The sequence below is a fragment of the Mesocricetus auratus genome, unplaced genomic scaffold (assembly GCF_017639785.1).
Source record: "Mesocricetus auratus isolate SY011 unplaced genomic scaffold, BCM_Maur_2.0 Super-Scaffold_100019, whole genome shotgun sequence".
Classification (NCBI taxonomy): domain Eukaryota; kingdom Metazoa; phylum Chordata; class Mammalia; order Rodentia; family Cricetidae; genus Mesocricetus; species Mesocricetus auratus.
In genome coordinates, this window is record NW_024429200.1 from 39075701 (window position 1) to 39097838 (window position 22138).

Here is a 22138-nt window from a genome sequence, read left to right on the forward strand (position 1 = left end):
ACCAGGATGGCATCATTTGGTCAGAAAGGTTCATATTACTTTTAAGAACAGGCTTCCAAGAAAGTACATTTTTCATTTCTGAAATAAAGGAAAAAAAGAAAGAAAAAGAAATGAAAAGAAATACCTGAAGGGTGCTAATACTTGTCATCTTAGTCTTGTGAATTTTTTAAAATTCCTTTGAAAATCATAGCCGCTTAGTATTTCTACTGAAACCACATGATTATGACCACATTGGGTATTAAGCAGCTGACTATAATCCATAAGCTCACTTCAAAAAATTAAATTTTATTTCTGCCTTAAAACTTGTTTTAACAAAATCATGTGAACAACGTTTTCCGTACCTAAACTCGGAATGCGCTCTCAGTTTTAGTAGATGGATAAAGGACAGGAAGTTGGTTTTGTCAGCAAACACTCGTGTACATAGGCATGACAACCTTAGTCCTGTCCCAACACATGGTTGAAAAGAGAATTGAATTTGTCCCTTCCTCAGAATTACGTATCATACAAAACACAATAATAACAAAAGAAGAAATTTTAGAATGATAGTTAACCCGTATGGCTTTTCATGTATCCAAATGATTACTATTTTAAACAAAGTAATATAACTTCATATTTTAAGCTCTTCGTATTATAACGATTTCAAAAACTAAACAATATGAGAGTAAGCATCATACTTAATCATTTCTATCCTACAGTTTATTCTGGATCAGTGGCTCTCAACCTGTACATTATGGGTGCTTTTAGGTTGCAAATAAGATATCCTGCATATCAGATATTTACATTATTATTCATAACAGTAGGAAAATTACAGCTATTGGGGGTTACCACGACATGAGGACCTGGATTCAGCATTAGGAAGGTCGATAACCACAGTTATAAATGGTTCCTATTAACTATTAGGTGCCAGTGTGGAGCTCACCTGTTCCCTGAGGATTCCTGATGATCCACTTGGCATCCCTCTCAATCCCTTTTTGCTGCATGCTTCCATTTCCTACCTGTAAGGCAGTCATCATCGTCATCGTCATCATCATCATCATCACGTGTTAGTCTGAATGACTTGCCTATAAACTCCTTCGAGACATAGGCATATATTTTGGCAGTGCCAGTCTACTGGAATGCGCCACTGAATTTCCACACAACTCTTGGATGCAGATATGTGCTCACTGGGTGAATGACTGGGCCACGTTCCTTTCTTTCAGCTCCATCTTCAAAGGCTCCGCTGTCTGTGTGTACAGCATGGCTGACATAAGAGCAGTTTTTAATGGCCCATATGCTCACAAGGAAAGTGCAGACCATCGTTGGGTCCAGTATGATGGAAGGATACCTTATCCCCGACCTGGAACGGTATGTACCCAACTAAATAACTGAATTATTTTCTTAATTCCATATGCAATTCTTTATTCCATTATTACCAGCTATGCCATTTCTTAAAGTCACATATGCTGTCAATTTTGAAGTAATTGTTATTTTTGTATAGCAATATACCAGTATTTCCAATATTCAAATGAATTGAATTAAAAAAATTTGAATAATTTTAAGTACTAAGGAACACACTGCCTGTATTGTGATGGTTGCATTGTGATGGCATTACAAAATTTAGCTCAGATATGTCAATTTAGCTGTTCAGAATGCAAATTTTGTAAATTAGATGAAAATGCCAATTGAGCAATTGTTTTGTTTCTATATCTCTGCACATATCTTACATACATCTCTAGAATTTCTTAGTGTCTGCTTCTTTTAAAGGATCTATTGTTTTAAAGTGATTCATTTAACTGATCTCCTTTCTTGATATGCATCTGTCTCTTTTTTATTATGCTGAACTTTTGAAATAATATACAATTCTTAGAGCGGGAGAAATTCACAATAACTGGGGTACAAGACAATTTGATGGCATATATTGTAATCACAGCAGCCTGGAGGATGTATTAAGATTTGAATTTGAGGCCATTACCTAAGCAGGTTCGAAAGGGAAGCTACTGGAAGAAGGAGGAAGTGTAGGGGAGGACGATTCTTTTTAGTCCACATTTATTTTCAAATGGTGTAAATCATATAAAGGTGGATGACGAAAGGTAAAATATATTTTACAATTTATACATTTGCTTAAAAAGAAAAATTGGCTCGGAAGATGGTTCTTTTAACTGTGAAAGCATGAGCGATTGTGTTTGAATCCCTGGAAACCAGACAAAAAGCTGGGTGTGCTCAGCAGTGATGGCACATGTCTTTAATGCCAGCACTAGGGAGGCAGAAGCAGGCAGATCTCTGAGCTCAAACCTAACCTGATCTGCAGAGTGAGTTTTGGGACAGCCAGGGCTACACACAGACACCCTGTCTCAGGGAAAAAAAATCTGGATGCTGCTGCAGTACATGCCTGCAATCACTCCCACTGCTGAGAGGCAGAGATAGAAAGATCCCCTGTACTTTCTGGCTAGCCATTCTAGAAATGCCTGGGCTTTAGGGTCAATGAGAAACACTGTCTTAAAAAAATAAGGCATAAAGTCCTTGAAGACACCTCTACTGACTTCAGGTTTTATATGCAGGTGCACAGATATACATGTAAACATGTACATGAGCACACGAATGCATAACCACAAAAACCGAAGTGAACACATCTGTATATGTTGTGTGAATGAGAGATACTTAGTGTCAAAAAAGTTCGTATCTTGCATATCTATTTAAGGATAGTTCTATATGTTTCCACAATAACATCTAAAATAATCATCAAAAGAAATTGATTTAAACCTTCAAATTCTACTGAATATTGCCTTTTCGTGCTTATTCTTAAGAGGAAATAACTGGCATTTGGGCTTTATTAATTATCTTCCTGTTACATAGTGTATAGTATATCTAAAGTTGTATATATTATTATGAAATAATTTGTATTTTCTTATAATTATTCCTCAATATAAATTTGTTTCCCTGATATTCTGCCTTGATCATTAGGCATTCACTATACTTAATTATTTCCTTAATTATTTTGGATGTGTTTGTTATTTTTGTCGATTTTTTATATTTATATTATGTTGCTGTTTCTTTTTTATTTGGAAAGAGAGTGACTTTTTGAGGGAAAATGTGAAAACACCAGAGAGAGCTCCTTAAGAGATCAAAGAAATGATTACAATTACATCTAGATTAGAGAACCAGTGAGTTTCTCAGTGTCACTTACATGGGTGAAAGATTTCTTTCTGGAGCCTGGGTGACCTCAGGCAGCCAGATCACTGAGAAACCCCACCTCACCCATGATATAACCTCTTACATTTTTAACTTTAGAATAACCCACCATGCAGCAGAGAGCTAAAGGTTGTATTACAGGCATGTAGAGATCATTAATCTTGTTTGAAATGATGTGTCCATTGATTCCAATGCTCTCCTTTCTCTTTGACAGCCACCTCATTTTTCTTTGGTTCTACGAATTTAACTTTGTATAAGTAAATCGTAGACTTCTGTGGGTGGATTGGTTAAACCAACATCATACAAAAAGCTCTTTCATGTGACATATGGTAAAATTTCTTCCCTTTTTATGGGTAATCATATTCCAGTGTGTGTGTGTGTGTGTGTGTGTGTGTGTGTGTGTGTGTGTGTGTGTGTGTGTGTCTGTGCTGGAAAACTAATTATCTATTCTTCTGTAAGACTACATTTAGTTGTTACTCATATTTGCTACTTGGAATATGATTGCTACAAACCTAGGAATGATCATATGCCTTTTTGATACTGATTTGAATTCAAGCCATCACAGTGCCCCTCCTCCCCAATTATCTGGGTATTATAAGTGTAAGAATTTGGAACAGGGAAAATCTACATTAATTGCAATAAATAATTTTCACTCACAGACACAACCACTGCATCTTGTCATACTCGTTAATTGAAAACAATTATGGAAATTATTCCATACCAACATTGCTTTGTACCTATAACATGAGTGAAAGAAACTGCAGTAATGTTTGCTCTCACCATCTTCTCAGCTACTGCCTGAAAAAGCTGCAAATATTATAGAAGTATTACAGAATAGTTATTAAATATCGCATGTCTAAACTCATAGTCATTTCTCAGAAATGGCAATTGGTATCTCTCACAAAACCAGAAAAGGCATATGTTAGTGTTTTTCTTGAGTGATAAGAGAAGAGACAAAATATGTCAAATATACTGGTCTCTACTGCAATATATTCAAAATAGCTGTAACAAAATTTTGAAATGGCTAAAAAATGCATAGGTTTTCTATTTCTTTTTTTTATCAGTTATTTTTCAATGATTATTATTTTATTTTTATAATGATCATTCTGTTTCTACGTTGCAAAAATTTGTGATTTATTTAAAATGAATTAATTTTAATTGTAATGCTGACATTGAGTTAGAAATCTATTACACAAGTGTTTTTACCAAATGAATCTTACCACTTTAAGTAACCACATTCATAAAAATCAGTGAAATTAAGTTTCACAGACTATCAAGTGACTACCCTTGTAAAATTTGAGAATGTAAGAGTTAGAATGAGTGATAGAGACATCATAACTCACCCTCATATTACACTTGGGGAAACCAGTATCCAAAATAATTAAATAGCCTACCCAATCTCATATTACCCAACCAACAAAATGAAGGGGCCTGCTGGTTAGAGTTTTATTGTCAGTTCTTTCTTTGCCCTTTGATATAATATTTACCTCTCTCCTAGAATTCCCCATATAAGTATATATCTGCACACGTATCGGAAATTAGTTACATTTATTTTATATCATCTTCTGCCACAGTCTCCAGTCTCAGCTTATTAAAAGTACAAAACTATACAGCTATATTCTTCCTCCAATTCAGAAATTTTATATAAAACTATAACTGAATATTCCATATGATTTGGACATTTTGATATATACTTACATGTTGTCTCATTACATTCTTTTCATTGTTTTGAGACAGAGTATTATGTAACCCAGAGAATCCTCAAACTTTCTACGTAGTCAAAAATGGCCTTGAATTCTTAACTCTCCTAACCCTTCTGGTCCTCCTTCTCAAGTGCTAGGATGACAGATATGTCCTAACACACCCAACATAATTCATATATATTTAGGATATAATGATAGCATTGATTTATTAGCACAGTTGTGCAAATGAGGAATATCAACTACCACTCATGCATGTTCATGGTCTCATAACTTCTATAGGGATAGATTTATCTTAAGCTATATGCAGAGCTGCATATATATTGTAGCTTCTGAGTGATAAGCAAAACAACTAGAATCTTGCATTGTTTCTCCTTGCTCTGGTCTGTCTCCTACACAACTATTATGAAGCTCTGTAGCCTTTCAATACTTAATAAATTTATTTGAATACAGGGAAATATTTCTAACTTCAGTGAAAGATTTGCTTACACAATTCGTTTTCTATACATTGGCTCGGGTCTTTACTTTTGTATTTTCTGTGTCCATACTATTTTTATGATTGGACACTGAGTTGATATCCCTGTAGGGACCTCAGTTAAATGCTTACAGGCATGGGGTCATTCACATCTTCTTTAATTTTCTTGGTTTTGATAAAGTGATGTTCCTCTGTGGACCAATGCCAAATCTCAATTCCTAGTCCATGATGCTCTAAGTTAATAAACCTGCACACTCAAAAATATTTTACCTCAGTGATTCTTCTGCCCTCAGGTGTCTGAAGAGAGCAGCTACTGAACAAACCAGGTTTTGTTCAGACAGATATTTAGAAGCTTTACTTTCCTGTTTGGCTTGGTTCTGTGAGGTTCTGACTGAAACAAAATATCCAAACAAAACAAAACAATAAAGAATGGTAAAAATCAGACATAGAAGCACAACTGGAACCAGGATAAAACAATAATCTGAAAAATGCTTCAGTCTCAGGAAGATTTGCAAAGGGCAATTTCAATTTTAAGATGTGATTTATCAGGAATAATTTAGTAGAGTTTTAGTACATAAATAAGTTTATTTTTACAGTTTTATTCTGTACTGGCATGGAATATGTGTGTTTTCTGTTTCTATTTGTATGTGTTGTGTGTACACATGTGTGCATATGCATCTGGAAGCCGGAAGTTGATGTTGGGTGTCCTTTTCTATCATTCTCCATATATTATTATTTTGGAGACAGAGTTTCTTGGTGAATGTTGAGTTCACCAATTTGGCCAGACATCTATATCTTGCCAGCAAGCCCCAGGCCTCCATCTGTCTCTGTATCTGCAGTGCTGGGTAACAGGTGTGTTCAAACAAACCTGATTTATCATGTAACTACTCAGGGTTGGATCTCAGGCCCCCATGCTTGTGTGGCTAGCACATTATTGACCGAACTATCCTCCCAGTCCTGATAAGGCATTTTTGTAATTGCACATTAATGTCAAGTGCTGCCCATTGTTTACTCAGAAGTAGACTTCAGTTTTAAACCTTTCTTCTGTCCATAGCTGAAAAGAACATTGGCTTTTACAAGGTAGATACGATCCACTACCCTTAAACTATTTTGTTCAGGTTTGCAAATTTTGTAAAAATGGTAATTTGCTTTTAATTAATTTGACTTCTTTTACTCTCAACTTATTCTTATTCATTTTTCCTCAATATATATTTTTATTTAAATTAGAAACATGAATGCTTCACATGTCAATCCCAATTCATTTTAATCATCAAAATAAATGCTTATTCTAATTCTCTATTTTATTGATAAAGACTAAATGGAATCAGTTAATATAATTCATTTTTATAATCTTATTTTTCCAGATGAATACTCTTCAATTATAACTGATGCACATACTGTAAGAACTCTGTGAGTTTCTTTTTTCTTTCCTTCTTTTTTTAAATTTGTTTTTCAAGACAGGGTTTCTCTTTATTGTTTTGGAGGTTGTCCTGGCATTCACTCTGTAGACCAGGCTGGCCTCGAACTCACAGACATCAGCCTGCCTCTGCCTCCCGAGTGCTGGGATTAAAGGTGTGCACCAACAATGCCCAGCTAAATTCTGTGAATTTCTTAGTTTGAAAGTTTTCTGTAGAGCTGTATCTCAGGAAACATAACTCCCTAAACCTAAAGGTTCCGGGGAGTGACACAACAGACATCATGACCTCACTGGACTTAGTTGATCTACCTGCTTCTCCAAAAACAATGAGAGGCAACTTATTTTAAATATACATTCACCTTTCTCACTGGTTTTCAGCTGTTTAAAAGGAGCACCTTCTGCTAAACTGCTCACTGTATTCAATAGTATCTTGATTTGTTGTTGTTAGGGGGGGTTTCTGTAAGGGAAAGGGCATCTGAAGACAGAGGATCAGGGCTCAAAATGTTCAAATTCATTGGTTTAATTTTTGTATGGTTTATTTAGCCTAAGGGCTTTATATTTAGGCAAATCTCCCTTCCTCCTCTCTAATATCTAGAACAGGCTCTTTCTTTTCCCATCTATTTCAGACTGATGCTTGGAGGAATAACCAGGGGAACAAAATTCCACTTACGAAATTTCCATTTTCAAATGATAATAAAAATCCGACTTCTATCTACCTATCACACGTAAAGCGTTGTGCTTGTTTCCCCCCTTTGCCCAGTGGAAAGCACAGTTTGGTCTTTCTTGAGTTATGACTTCTGATGCATTAGTCACTGCTCTGATTTGTTAGACAGGACCTGCAGAAAGCAGTCAGCAGCACTGAGTGGAGAAACTTTTCCCAGCTGTCTGGTGCCTTGCCACAACAACGTTCTCTCACCGAATTAAAATAATTTTTTTCCTTCTGGTCCTATCCATTGCTTTACACTGCCCTCCTGAAGGCCCTGAATAAACCTGCCAAGTATTACAGAGCCACACCTACCCAAGTGCAGCAGCCTGACATTGCCTGGCCAGCAGGGCTGGTTGCTGTACGCCCGAGGGTGTTTCTGGGCTGGCTCTCTTCTCTCTTCAACTTTTGTGATGTATCCAGCAATAGGATGGCATTGTGAAGTCTGACTACATGCTTTCTGCTCTATCTTTTTCTTCTCTCACAGTTTAAACTGTCAGAAGAATTTTTTTCGTAGAGCAAGGGGAATATAGTTAACCAATCTGGATCCCTGATTTTCATAGGTGGTGAAAAAAAATGCTAGGAAAACACAGGAAGAAATAAAATATGCTGTGTGCGGTCAGATAGTTAGATGAATTATGACAATAGTTACAAACTTAAAAGAATATATGCATACCCCACAGTAACACCTAGATATACAACTTCAGTGGGGGTCTTTGAAAGCAAATTAATGACCAAATATGGCTTTCCTTAAATGTGGTATTTCTTTACATGTTTTGTTTGTTTTCCCTTTATGGGGCTTTCTTTCCTGCTTTACCTACATAGCTTCTGGGCATCTTCACTTGAGTCTTACCAAAGTGAATGTCCCTGGATTGAATGTACTAAAACAACACTATTCAGTTCATCCTGTCCTGCCTTAAACCTCAGGGAGTAATTACACTCTGAAACCACTTTCCCTGAGCTGGCACAGAGCTGAGGACCTGAGATCACTCTTAGCAACCAGGGGCCAAGTGTCTCAGCCGAACACTGGCAGCATGCCACAGGGGAATCTTCCCTAAGAAAAAAATGTATTTCCAAAAATCTTTCTGTAACTGTCAATAGAAACCAGGTTTACCCTTCTCTCTTTTTATCCTTTAGATTTTATTACATGAGAATCTTTGGGAACCTATGAGAGGCAGGCTGGAAGGAACAGTGCCAACCAATGATTGCTAAACGATAAGATCTTCAATAAGTTGCAGTGTCTTAGAGAATATTTTAAAATCTGATACCAAACATTGTGGCTTGAATATCATGAATTATGTCCTTTGAAATTCTGACTAGTGTATAACTACTGATATAAAGTCTAAGGAGATTTTTTCCCCTTAAGTTGAAGCGTTCTTTCCATCATGTGATGTAGCCAAAATCTTGCTTTTAATTACAAATTGTACTGAAGGTGTTATGAGATGTGTGTCCCTTCAGAAATGGCCATTGAGTAAGACTCAAATGTTCATCTATAATTGGCAAAGAGCTCAATATTATCTATGTCTATATCCATTTCAAATCTGATTCAATCTACTTAATATAGGGCTCCTCCCACTATCAAGTTTACAGATTCTCCTTGTATAAAGGGGAAATGTAGAAAGCATTGAGGAGACGCAGAGACTTCGGTCTGCAGACCAACTTCCAGTGGCAGGCAAATGGCTAATGGTGCAGGACATTGATCTGTCAGACAGACCTGAGACAAGTATCTAGACACCCGGAAAGGATATGTTTCTTAATGGAAAACCTGGAAGACTTTAGTAAAAGATACTCACTAACAGGTCTTTTAAAAACTGAATACAACTTCTTTGGTAGACACTCTGCTTCATAGTGAGTCATTACGATTTTATGGGTATGAAATTTAGAGCTTTCAGTTACTCCAGAATCTTCAGCTAATGTCCCTCTTAACCTCTGAGAAGGACACTTTTGAAATACGGGCATGAATCTAATTAGTTCCTAATATAAATGAATTTCATCAGTGTCAACTTTTTCAGAAAAATTTAGGATTTTTGTTTAGTTTTAGTTTTTATTTTATTTTGATAATGCCAACATACTTTTAATACAGGCTTTATCTGATGGCATTCACTCTATTCTATATACTTATGTTGATTAAAATAGTTTTTATTCTAAAAACAATACTTCTCCATTAAGATTTGAAATGTGATGATCTTAGCCTTCTACTAAAGGTTAGGATGCAGCTTTTGAAACATAAATTAAATTTATGATATGAAATATTAGATGCCTTGTAAGACATTCAAATTGAAATGCCATTCCTTCTTTGGATAACTGAACATCAAATTCAGTGAATTTGTATCAAGTTGGGCTTGATATAAATTAAGTGTGACCACCAGAGGGCAGTTGATGCTAACTCTTTCTTTAATATGTGCTCCCCAGGAAACTGTTTTAGGCAGCTCTGGGAAGTGGCCTGGATTAGTGGAACTGTGCAGGGAAGGGCAAATTCTAAGTTTCACACCAGCTATAGTTAATTTTGCAACTTGTTGATTTGTTCCTTCTAATTTTTAATAAATGTAGCTAAATTGGAAGGGAATCCTAAATTTATTTAAAATTAATAATAAAGTTTTCACACACATTCTTGTGTTTACAGATCATTTTCATACCAGTTTCTTCAATGTAAGTTTCTAGTACCATCATTAGAAACTTATTGTGAGGTAATGAGATTTGGTTTCTTTCTATAACATAGGTTGGCCTCGAAATCTGTATTAGTCTTGGCTGCCCCTGAGCCTGGATGCTCCTGTGCTTACCCTGTACCGGGCCTAGAGATGTGTACCATCACTCCTGATTAGAAAAGTTCATCTTTATTCAAAAAAATAATCTTTTTTAAGAAAGGAAGATTACACTGGGTAAATTTTAGAAAATTCATTTAATGTCACATAATTTTGCATGTTTTTGTGAATAAAGCCTGATTTCACACTACTGGAGGTAGACTGCGTTTATTGCACACTGGTGTGATTCCCCGCTACTCTGTCATCTGTTTACCGTTGCCCATGGCACGCACCTCTGAGGAGTGTGTGCAGTACGTTTATTCTTATACGCATTCCTTTTCAGTGTCCAAGCAGAACCTATGATCCGCTGATTAAATCCACCCGAGACTTTCCTGATGATGTCATCAGTTTCATAAGGCGGCACCCGGTGATGTATAAGTCAGTGTACCCAGTGGCAGGAGCACCAACCTTCAAGAGAATCAATGTGGACTACAGACTGACGCAGATAGTGGTGGATCACGTAGTCGCTGAAGACGGACAGTATGATGTTATGTTTCTCGGAACAGGTACCCTCAAACCACACTTTCATTCAAAGAAACTGAAGTGGTCAGTAATGGGATAAAAAAAAGCAAAAATTTCCAAAATATTTGTCAGCCAAATTCAAGCAAATATCAGTTAATAATACCTTGCCTGTTTCCTGAAATTGTTTAGCCTGTGCAATTAAATGATGACCAGAAATAGGTGTAAACATTTACATGTGCATTTATACATACATGCACACATTTTACATAATGAATTGTTGCTTATTTTGTGATTGCCAAAATTAAGAAAAACATTATGTAATAACATTTTTCTAGTGGCAGTAAAGACAGCATGCACTCTCAGAACTCCATCCTGTATTACACATACAACCTAATAAGCTGAAAATTTCTGTGGTAGAAATTAATGAGTTTAAATGCTAGATGTTTTATTGGAACAGTTTCTTAAGAATGTGAGACAACTTTAGAATTACTTTGTTTTGAATACTCAATGGTTTTGCAGAATTAAGCTTATTAGGAAAGATCCTGTCAGAGCTAGGGCCTTTGGGCGCCAGCTGTCGAGCCTGATTATGTTACAGATGGCAAGTGCAAACCCCAGATAATCTAAGGGATGCTCCATTTCCGAGACTGCAGAGATGACTATTTAAGGGTTAGAGCTTTAATTAGTATGTTATTAATTCTCAAGAGCTAAATTTAATTTGCTCTGGCCATCCAAAGCTGGTTCATAGGTCCTTAGCAGTTCACTGCCACAAAAAGGCCTCAGCCACTAGATGGTACTACATAACCTTTCCTAAGAAAAACATGGTGGCTTCAAAAAGTAAATGTTGTATTGCAAAAATGTATTTAGCAGTTTTGAATAATACAGAGTCATGTTTTAAAAATTAAGCAATCTAGGCAATTTTCTAAACATAGTGATATTACTATATGTCCCTATTCTCAATCCCCACTGCTCAGAATTTTAAAGACATGTTTTTAATAGAGTAATTTGAACGTGGCAACTCTATTTTTGTTTCTTTTTGTTTTTTTTTTGTAATGAACTTTTAATTATCTTTCTATACTAGTATGCTACACAACCACAGGGCACTCATTATATGATTATTTAAGCTACCTTCTCTAAGCATAATTTTGTTATGTATCATTAAACTCAGTTTCTTTTAAGCTTGGGCTGAAATAACTAGAATAAACTGTAATTTTTAAACCATTAACAATTATTCTGAAAACACATGATAGCTGAAGGACTGATTAGTTTCACCATGGAAAGATACATTTGTTTCCTGGCCTATTTTAGTAACATTTTGGAAGACTATAATCTCACTTTGTATGTGTTTATAGTAAATTAGATACAATTTCTAAGTAAATCTTATTGAAGTGAAAATGTATATGTTATTATAAATTTTATTTTGGCATAGTTTGACATCTAAAAAATAAAATCCAAAATTTGTTTCACTTTTGGTATTTCAACCAATATTTAAATTGGTAATATATACATATAAATAGTTATAAATATATATATACATATTTATATATATAGGCTTCATTTCTCACTGCTTTACTTGGGCAGATTTCTAGGAAAGCATCCAGAGGAGAATATAAGGGAAAGTTTTAAGATTTTTCAAGGTACATGCACTCAACTAAATATGGAAACAGGAAGAGTGGGTGTTTATGTGTCCATGCTCTTTGCAGACATTGGAACGGTCCTCAAAGTTGTCAGCATTTCCAAGGAGAAGTGGAGTATGGAAGAGGTAGTGCTGGAGGAGCTTCAGGTGTTCAAGGTGAGAGGGGACCCAAGGCTCCAGGCAGAGGTTGAGGTCTGGCAGCGCTGTTCATGCACACTTTGTCTTTCCTCTGTTTTTTTTTCACTGGAGAAGGGCTCGAAATGAGCTTCCACTGTTGCAATGGCCTAAGCATTAGAGCAGGTCATAAGCAAGTAGGAAAGGCATTCACTTCCACTGCTGAACACCACTGACAGAAACCCCTGAGGTCGCCTCTCCTACTGCATTCTCCAAGCATATGGTCAGTCTAGTGGCCACGTGGACTGAAAGCCTGGTATCTCTTACTACCCCGATGCCTCCATACTTTATGATTGTAACTTCGCAATTATTTCCCAAATGGATTTGAGAAACTAGATAAGTTTATGAATCATGTATAGGATCTACTGTACTGAAAAAAATTAAACTATAACAAGTTATGCATGCCACAATCCTCTCACCTCTCAAAGGGGGTTGGAGACCTGGAGGAAGAGTTCGTTTTGAATTTGTTTATTAAATACATTTTAATGTAGTAGGCATTCTATGTAGCTACTTATTTCATGAAAAATAAGACATTAGAAATAATGTTATATTTCTTAGAAAATTTCTTCTCTTATGTCTTTGTTTTGTTTTTAAAAGTTTATTAAAAACTGTTTCCATGCAAACATCCATTGCCTGGAAGGAGATGAGCCCTCCACTGTGAAGGGCTAAAGTTAAATATCATGCTGGGTTTCCAGGATCCTGTTTACATTGTGATGATAATAGTGGTCAAGAAGTTAACTAGAACAAGACCTGCTATCTGGCCTCTTCCAAAACAAAATCCTGGGTGGTTCCTAAGGGAAAACTTGACACAAAACATAAGGGTGAATGAACAGAGGCTTAGGGAGTTTCTTCTCTCTCTCTCTCCCTCTCTCTCTCTCTCTCTCTCTCTCTCTCTTTCTCTCTCTCTCTCTCTCTCTCTCTCTCTCACACACACACACACACACACACACTCAAATGCAAGATAACAAATCTTCTCCAATGGATCTTAGAGTTAAGGATGAACTATTATCCTAGTAACCATAGTTGACTCTTTCTCTCTTTCTTTCTTTCTTTCTTTCTTTCTTTCTTTCTTTCTTTCTTTCTCTCTCTCTTTCTTTCTTTCTTTCTTTCTTTCATTCTTTCTTCCTTTCTTTCTCCCTCTCTCTTTCTTCCCTCCTTCTTTCTTTCTCTCTCTCTTTCTTCTACTTCCTCCTCCTCCTCCTCTTATCCATCCATCTAGCTATTGATTAGTTTATCTCTATGTTTTAGTGCTGCAGATGAAACCTGTGGCTTTTCACATGCAAAAAATTTACCATTGGGTTTTGTCCCCCAAACTCTCCTCCCATCTCATCTCCTCTCCTCTCCTCTCCTCTCCTCTCCTCTCCTCTCCTCTCCTCTCCTCTCCTCGCCTTGCCTCTCCTCTCCTCTCAATTTTCTCCTAACTCTACCTATCTCCTTTCTGTCTTTAGCAACTTTATTGAGGTAAAATGCATACAAAAGCAAACCAAAACTCAAATATAATTTAATGAGCATGATCATGTTTTTAAAATTAGGAACAACCAAAAATTTATTGGAACAAGTTTTTACCTTCATTTTTTTCTTTTGTAGATCATCTTAAGTATCTAACATCTACAGTTTGTAAATTAGTACATAAAAGCAATAAATGAATAAGTTAGAGATAGATAATAGATATATAAGATACCTTTAAATGTTGCCTTTCCTTTTTTGTTTGTTTGTTCGTTGGCTTGCTTTCTACTCATACTTTTGGTCTTACTAGAAGGAAAATCTGACCCAAATCATGAAATTGCACATGCTGATATTTTGAGGAATCACATAAAGAATATTACCATCAACAAATAGAACTATAACTTTTCAAATTCTGCTACTTTGATGCATTTTGAATGTTCGATGCAAGTAATATCAGAATGGAGCAATAAATATGGAGATGTTCTTGTCTGCAGTATTGGGAATTATATGCCAGCATTAAGAAAGGCACATTTAGAACAAAGTGAAAACTTTTGAAGAACTAGGAAGCATTTTCCGTATATCATTTCCTCAGACAGTTGGCTAGGTTTTCTCTTTTAAAATACATCAAGCCTTTTTGTCAAGTCTAGTAAAGTAGAATCAATACACATTGAAAGAAAATGGCAAACAATAAGGTAAATTTTCTTCTCACTGATAATTCTGGACAGCCAAGCTTGGTGTAAGCTAAAACAACATACTGATTATCATAAAGATGTGAAAGTTTTTATTGACATTTTGCTTCTGTTTGCAGCACCCAACAGCCATCTTGAACATGGAGTTGTCACTGAAGCAGGTACTTTGTAATTTCTGTTTAACAATTAACTTCCTAATCCTGAAGTTCCTGGAATCAAAGTTGATTTGCATAAACATTGAAACTGGAGAATGGTAGTTAAGTTGTTAATAATTCAGAAAGTTAAAGGTTGACTGTTTCTTCTCTGATGATCAGAAATCATTGCTTCAGCTGTACATGGAGAGAATGGACAGAAGCATATTAATGGAATAGTGAACAGTGTGTGCTCCCTTCCTTTGCCTCTAAAAAAGAGTGGATGTCTGTTATCCTGAGATTGCATTTCTTCTTAAGTCATAAGACATATATTTAAGATGCCAGTCTCAAGCTTAAAAGGTTGTTAATTGGGGAATCTAGAATTTCAAATATGAACAATGGCACACAATACTGAAGAGTTAACCTTCAAGACTTAACTCAATAACAAACTCTGAACAAGTTCTCTCAACTGGAAAACTCTCTTGTTTGTTATGATTTTAAATTTATTTAATTCTACTTGCTTAGTGAGGGTTGGCATCAAACCCTGGGTTTACACCCATTAAGCAAGTTAATGAGTGCTTTTCTGGGGACAGGATCTTATTATCTGACTCAGACACCACCTCCTAAATACTGTTTGCTGATAGGCATGAGCAAAAGCTGGTTTCCTTTTTCTTAATGCAGGGGATTAACCCTAGGCCATTGCAAATGCTAGACAAACACTTCATCTCTTCTACCACTGAACTATATATCCCCATCATGCTGTAAGTTTAAATAGAATGCTACATGCCAATGTTTTAAGCAAAGCAGTGTAAGTGTTAATGGTGGCCAATTTCAATAATCATAAATATATATAGCATGATTCACAGTTCCCTTGAATTATAATCCACATCCCGATTGACTAGAGTTAGACTTACCATTCCATTTCTACAATACACCCTCCAGATTTAAGACAGTCATCTGATAACATAGGTTCCATATTAAGTCATTGCTACAATTAAACTTAGTAACCTAGTTATTAGAGGAAAGTGTGAATGGGTTTGCTTCTGACGTCTTTTTTGTATTTATTCATTCAATAGCATTTGTTACTAGAATTCCTGCTAGTGTGCACTGAAGATGCAGAAAAGAATGAGTGGCATAGTGTTAATCTCCACTCCAGAAACTCTGGGCAGGGCTCACAGAGAGGAAAGCACTCTACATGTGACAATGTAGAGTAATAGCTGAGGTTTTTACCAGAAAGAAAATGGGAAGACATTAACTTGAAAAGGAATCAGAATGACCAAGGAAAGAGAAGTACGAAAAGATGTAGACAAACTGAGTCATGAATGAGGTAGTTAACCAGATAAATAAGAGAGGGATAGAATGAAGGAATAAGAACATAAAAATTAAGAGTCTACACCTGTTTCTATTAAGTGTGTATAAAATTTGACTCAAAACATATGTGTGCTTGGGTCAAGTCTACCTGGTGATGTCTGCATAGAGATACCAAACTTTCACTCTCCCAATTGTGACCCATACTCTTCTAGGGATCTTAAAATAGTGCCAGGGATCTCTTTTAGTCATCCATCATGCTGAGAGGCATGACATAGGCATGCCGTCAATGTTGCCTGTAATATCCATGCATCTATGCTTGCTGGAACCTATCGAAGTATAACTTCTATTATTGAGAAAGAATTTGACATCTTAATTCCACAGACTAGCAGCTGGTTTTTGACCTTCCTAAATTATCACCAAGCCTACTTTGGCTTTTTAAAATGTTGCCCATTTCATTATCGACAACTTTAAAACAGAGTCTGGCTAGGGGTAGAAGAAGTTGACTTGCTTTATCCTTCCTCACAATTATCCATTAGTGTTTACAGGGAGCAGGACACTCACAGAAGGAGTGGTTACAAAACGGTGGTTCTCAAGACTAATGTGGGCAATGGGGCTGATTCATTTCTTCTGCTTGATTTGTAGCAACAGTTATACGTTGGTTCCTGGGATGGATTGGTTCAGCTCTCCTTGCACAGATGTGACACTTATGGGAAAGCATGTGCAGATTGCTGTCTTGCCAGAGACCCCTACTGTGCTTGGGATGGAAATGCTTGCTCAAGATATGCTCCCACTTCCAAAAGGTCAGGGCGCTCCTCCCTCCCACATGAAGTTTCTCACATGGAAGCCTTGTCTCATAGTTTAAATTACAGACAAATAGAAAATTTGGTCCATGGAACGTATGTTATAATTAAAATACTCAATCATTTTTATTTAATTTAAAGTATTGAAGACAGAACAGATGTTCTGAAATTGTGAAATGCAGAACCTTAAAAAATTCTGATAAATTATATACCATATTTTTAACAGTCAACCATGGTGGTTCATGCATGTAATCTCACAACTCAAGAGACTGAGGCAGGAGAATTCCATGTGTTCCAGAATAGCCTGAGCTATATAGTGACATCCTGTATACCTTGAAAAATTGTTCTTATTAACTATTTTTTCCTACATTCCTTCTCTCAGATTTCTAAATATACACATATTCACATCTAGTGTTTTGCAAGACATTTATAAGTAATAATGTTTGTAGAAGTCCAGACACAGCCCACAGTGCAAACAGAGACTTGGTTCCATTTTATTTTTCTGTAATAACTATAATTTGTCAATTTCTGTCACTCAGATCATCTTCACCATCAAGCTTTCTCCTTCATATTGGTAGCTTTTTATTTTATAAACACTTGAAAATATCCATTGTGTTGTTCTACATACACAAGTAAAAGTTTGATGACTATTTGTCATCAATTTTTTTAATGTACATATTAGTAACTACTTCTAAGGTGTTATTCAAAGTATATGTTCTCCATGGTGAAATTGCCAACAAATTATGCTAGCCTTTAAATTATTTTCATTTTTAGTCATTTTTCTCACTTTTGGTGTCTTTTGGTGTTCTAAGTAAGAACATGTAATAGTTTCACTACCACATTTATTTAATTTTAAATATTTCACTGATTTGTCAAATTCTAAACATCAGGACTCAAAGATTATAGATACTAATTGTAATCAGCATATTTTGGTTAAAACTGAGACACATTTTGTGTTTTTTAAAGTCCATAAATTAAGAATAAGTAGGTAAATATGATTATTTGGAGTCAAAAACTGCCAACATTTTGTTAAACTTTTCTGTCCAAAATAGACTCATCTCATTGAGTCCTTGGGGAATTCTTTTCTAGAAGCTGAAAAAGTAGAGTGCTCATTTCTTGGCAATAAATGTTCACTTTGATTAATTGATCCTGTTGCTGAAGAAGCCAAGATTGAAAAACATTCATGACCTTATGTTCCTTATAGTATCATAATTTTTTTCTTCCTGTATTTCCCAAGACTGTATCTCTGATCTTACAGACATGCCACTGTGATGTGATCCCTTACCTAACATAATGTCCATCAGAGGCTACAGTTTTGTACAATGAATGACTCTTTTCCAAGGTTGTCATCTGGTCAGCTTTGCCCCTAGGGAGGACCCCAAGCATCTGAGAAAGTTTACTGCTGTTTCTCTGATCTCTCAAGTGACAACATGGACTGGAGAGAGAGGCTGGGAAAGAGGAATCTAGAGGATTTAGCAATATTGTTAGATAGAAATAAGAAATCCTGGTGTTTTGTGACATAGGGTAGACTAAAAGTAATAACAATGAACTGTATAGTTCAAACAAACCAGGAGGTATTTTGAATATCTTTATTGCAAAATGTATTTAAAGAGATAGATACATTTAACCCAATTGCAACATCTCTCAATTATATATGTGTGTATCAAAATTTATGTAATAGCATGTTAATATGTGCAGTATTAAGGCTTTTGTATGTGTATGAAAATAATCTGTGTTTAAATTAAAAGTAGACAATGACAATGAAACTATATTAACGCATAAGACGTATTTAGATTGAGTAGAAAATTGGCATTTCTTTTTAAATAGATATTGATTTCTCTTGAGAAAAAATATGTAACATAATGCAAAATCTCTTGTATTATTTTTGCTATTACAAAGATAGCTACATGTTTATTGATAATAATAACATGTATGCATGTATTCAGTATTGAACTTGTAGTTTCTGATTGAGCAGAATTTATTGAATAAAATGTGTAATAGAATGAACCCAGACATTAGGAAGTTTCTTTATTTGTACTTTCCTAATCACTGAAACACTTTTGGATATTATGATTTTGACAGGAAGGAGGGGAAAAAGAGTTATTCCTGTGTTTCTTCTATAAACCTGGCTCTTAGTCATGTTCAACCTGTTCATATGAATAATTTGTTAAGTTAGAGGAGAAAAAAGAAATAAAATGAAATTCTGATCATAATGCCTAGCAGGATTTGTCGTTGGGAATTTTTTACCACGAGAATTCAAATTAATGTTCGATTGATGGAAACTCTGATCTGCTTTTTGGGTGTGTAGTAAGTTTGTATCTGTCAGTGATAGCATGAGGCACAACCTTTCTTTATTCCAATTATATGTGAAGATCTAATTAGCCTAATCTTCTTTCCATAGACGAGCTAGACGCCAGGATGTAAAGTATGGGGACCCAATCACTCAGTGCTGGGACATAGAAGACAGTAAGTATAGGCTTCATGCCCATTTCTTAGCACTTAAAATGATAAGCCTAGTCTTCCCGTATCTATTTTAAATTACTATATGAATCTAAACAACCATATATACAACTATCTCATTTTGTATAATGCTTATGTTCTGGAAAAGCAACAGGAGTTTTATGAACCAATACCCTGTCTACTTGCCTAAGTGAATAATCCTTTGTTAAATCATGATTTGTTTCATATGTCTTTTACTTTCCTGCGCCATAGCATGTTTCTTCTCTAGTGCCTTATACATCCTTGTAAAGTTTGAGGATTCTGTTAGAGGCAAACAAGGGTTTACCCCAAACATTTGAGAATCCTGAGAAAACTAAAGACCTCCCAGGGAGGTCTGATAAAAAAAAAATGGTGCTTACTAGAGAAAAGTTTTAGGTCGTCTGCACTTTATTTACATTCACTCATTTTTGTATGCATTCAAGTAGTAAATGCGCATTGCATGAGTTACTAATGTACTTAATTGATCTGTGTATACTGTAAGGCAAAGAAATTCCTTAGAGTGCTTATGCCCTCTGGACGGGATGCCATAGCAACAATTAGTAATACAGATTTTAGTAAAAGGAGAGGTTGCTACAGGCTAGTTAGTTCAGAAGAAAATATTTACAGAGCAGAAGATCTTGAAAATCTGAATAGGGAGAGGTAAGATGGTAGACAGGGGGTTTGCTGAGTGAGTATGAAAATGGGGATAGAATGAAACTAAAAACTATAGACAACTCTGAGATTTCATTGTCTTCCAATTTTTCCCTCCCCCCAATCCAACATACACACACCTCTTTTTGAGATAGGATCTCATTATATAGACTGGCATGCTGCTCTGGAACTTGATTAGCTATGTAAACCAGGCTGACCTTTAACTCAGAGAGATCATCCTTCTCTGCTTCCTGAGTGCTGAAATTTTACACACATAAATTCTTTTATCCCGTTGTTACTGACCAAAAAGACATAACTCTTAATAGTGTATAACTGGTGGGCTAACAGTCATTTCTTCATTGGAAAGCATGGGAGTGCTTTTAACTCTTGAGCTCTTCTTTCTGCAAAGAAAATTCTGGTGTAGAATAGAGTATGTGCCTTTTCTAATATGAAAATGATTCAGTATTATGTCCATTGTTTAGTTTGGTGAACATCATTGCATTCTATGAATTCAATCCTTTATACATATAAATCAACCAATATACCAAGGGCCATTTTGACACTAGAGGATATGTTAATAAACAGAACACTATCTATGTACCCCTGGACTTTATATTAACATGTCTTTTAGGGAGAAGGACAAGCATAAAACAGGAAAAATAATGCTATATCAGATGATGCCAAGTGTCACAAAGCAAATGAACCAAGTATAGTTATTTACTCAGGCACTCACAGCAATTGTCTCCTCTTCACCATGCCCCATTCTTGCTATACACCATTGCACAAGATCTCTCTAAATCATAATCTTGCCCATTCCATTCCTGTTGAGGTCACAGCAACTTCTTCCATTTTGAATCCAATAGACAATTTTCAGTTTTGATTTTCATATAATCTCTGATTCTTTCTTCTTTGCTCATGCTTCCCAATTAGGAAGTTTTGTGGATTTACCTAACATCCTTGTTAACTTGAGGCAATAATTGGCTGTTGACTTGTATCAAAAAATCACCAGATACAACAAATCAAACCTGCTTGTGCTCAGAGAGATGGTATTCTGCACACTTACACTGCTGTGAGATTGTGTCTTTCTGGTCAACATCTTACCTTGCAGATTAAGCCTTCTCTATTTTCTTAAATTTCCTTTCCATCCTACACTTACAGTGTGGCAGGACGTCAAACCATTTTCTTATTCTATATTTGTTGGTTTGTTATCCTTAATGTAGCCATAGATTCTACTTGACTCTCAAATTCACAGTTAACTTTCCATTTGTTAGGTATGAGTGTCTGCATTCCTCCACAGAAACTGCACTTGAATGCACATTGATCATCTACAGTGAATGACTGAGAAAGAATTTTTGTTTTCATGTTTTTCAGATAATTTCATAATAGCAAATGGTGCCACCTTTCACACAACTGAGGTGAAAAGCAGCTAGGAATCTTATTGGTACCTCTCTTTCTTTCACAGTCTATAACTTACCTCTTCATAATCCTTCTGACAGTAAGGCTGAACTCCACCTATTCTTATGGCCATCAGTGGCAGCAAAGTTGTGGTTCCTCTTCAGGAGCTTCTTTTCCAATTTCTCTGCTGCAACACTTTCTCCTTGTCAGTCTATAATCAATTCAATATCCGGAATAGTCCTTGTTAAAAACTCCAGTAGGCCTCCACTGCTCTTGGGAGTGCCAACTTGTACAGCCACTTTGGAAATCAGTATGGGGATTCCTCAGAAAAATGGGAGTAAACCTACCACAAGACCCAGCAACTCCACTCTTAGGCATATATCCAAAGATGCCTATTCATTAAACAAGAATGTCTGTTCGCCTATGTTCATAGCTGCATTATTTGTAATAGCCAGAACTTGGAAGCATCCTAGATGCCCCTCAAATGAAGAGTGGATAGAGAAAATGTGGGTACATTTACACAATGGAGTACTATTCAGAAAGAAAAAAACCCAATGGAATCCTGAAACTTGCAGGCAAATGGATGGCACTAGAAGAAACCATCCTGAGTGAGGTAACCCAGTCACAAAAAGAGAAACATGGCATGTACTCTCTCATATATGGATTTTAGACATAGATCTGGGGAGGGCCAGCCTACAATCCCA

The 22138-nt window shown here is 35.9% G+C and overlaps 1 protein-coding gene across 2 annotated transcripts in view; it reads left to right on the forward strand.

Moving 5' to 3' along the window:
* Sema3d (semaphorin 3D) overlaps nucleotides 1–22138 on the forward strand; it is a 193342-nt gene that overhangs the window by 156624 nt on the left and 14580 nt on the right. For both annotated transcript variants that reach the window (XM_040728654.1, XM_005083585.4), the window contains 6 exons: nucleotides 1200–1344; nucleotides 10548–10770; nucleotides 12427–12515; nucleotides 14788–14829; nucleotides 16753–16910; nucleotides 19312–19376. In XM_040728654.1, coding sequence (XP_040584588.1) covers nucleotides 1200–1344; nucleotides 10548–10770; nucleotides 12427–12515; nucleotides 14788–14829; nucleotides 16753–16910; nucleotides 19312–19376 — 722 coding nt within the window. The remainder of the gene's footprint in view (nucleotides 1–1199; nucleotides 1345–10547; nucleotides 10771–12426; nucleotides 12516–14787; nucleotides 14830–16752; nucleotides 16911–19311; nucleotides 19377–22138) is intronic.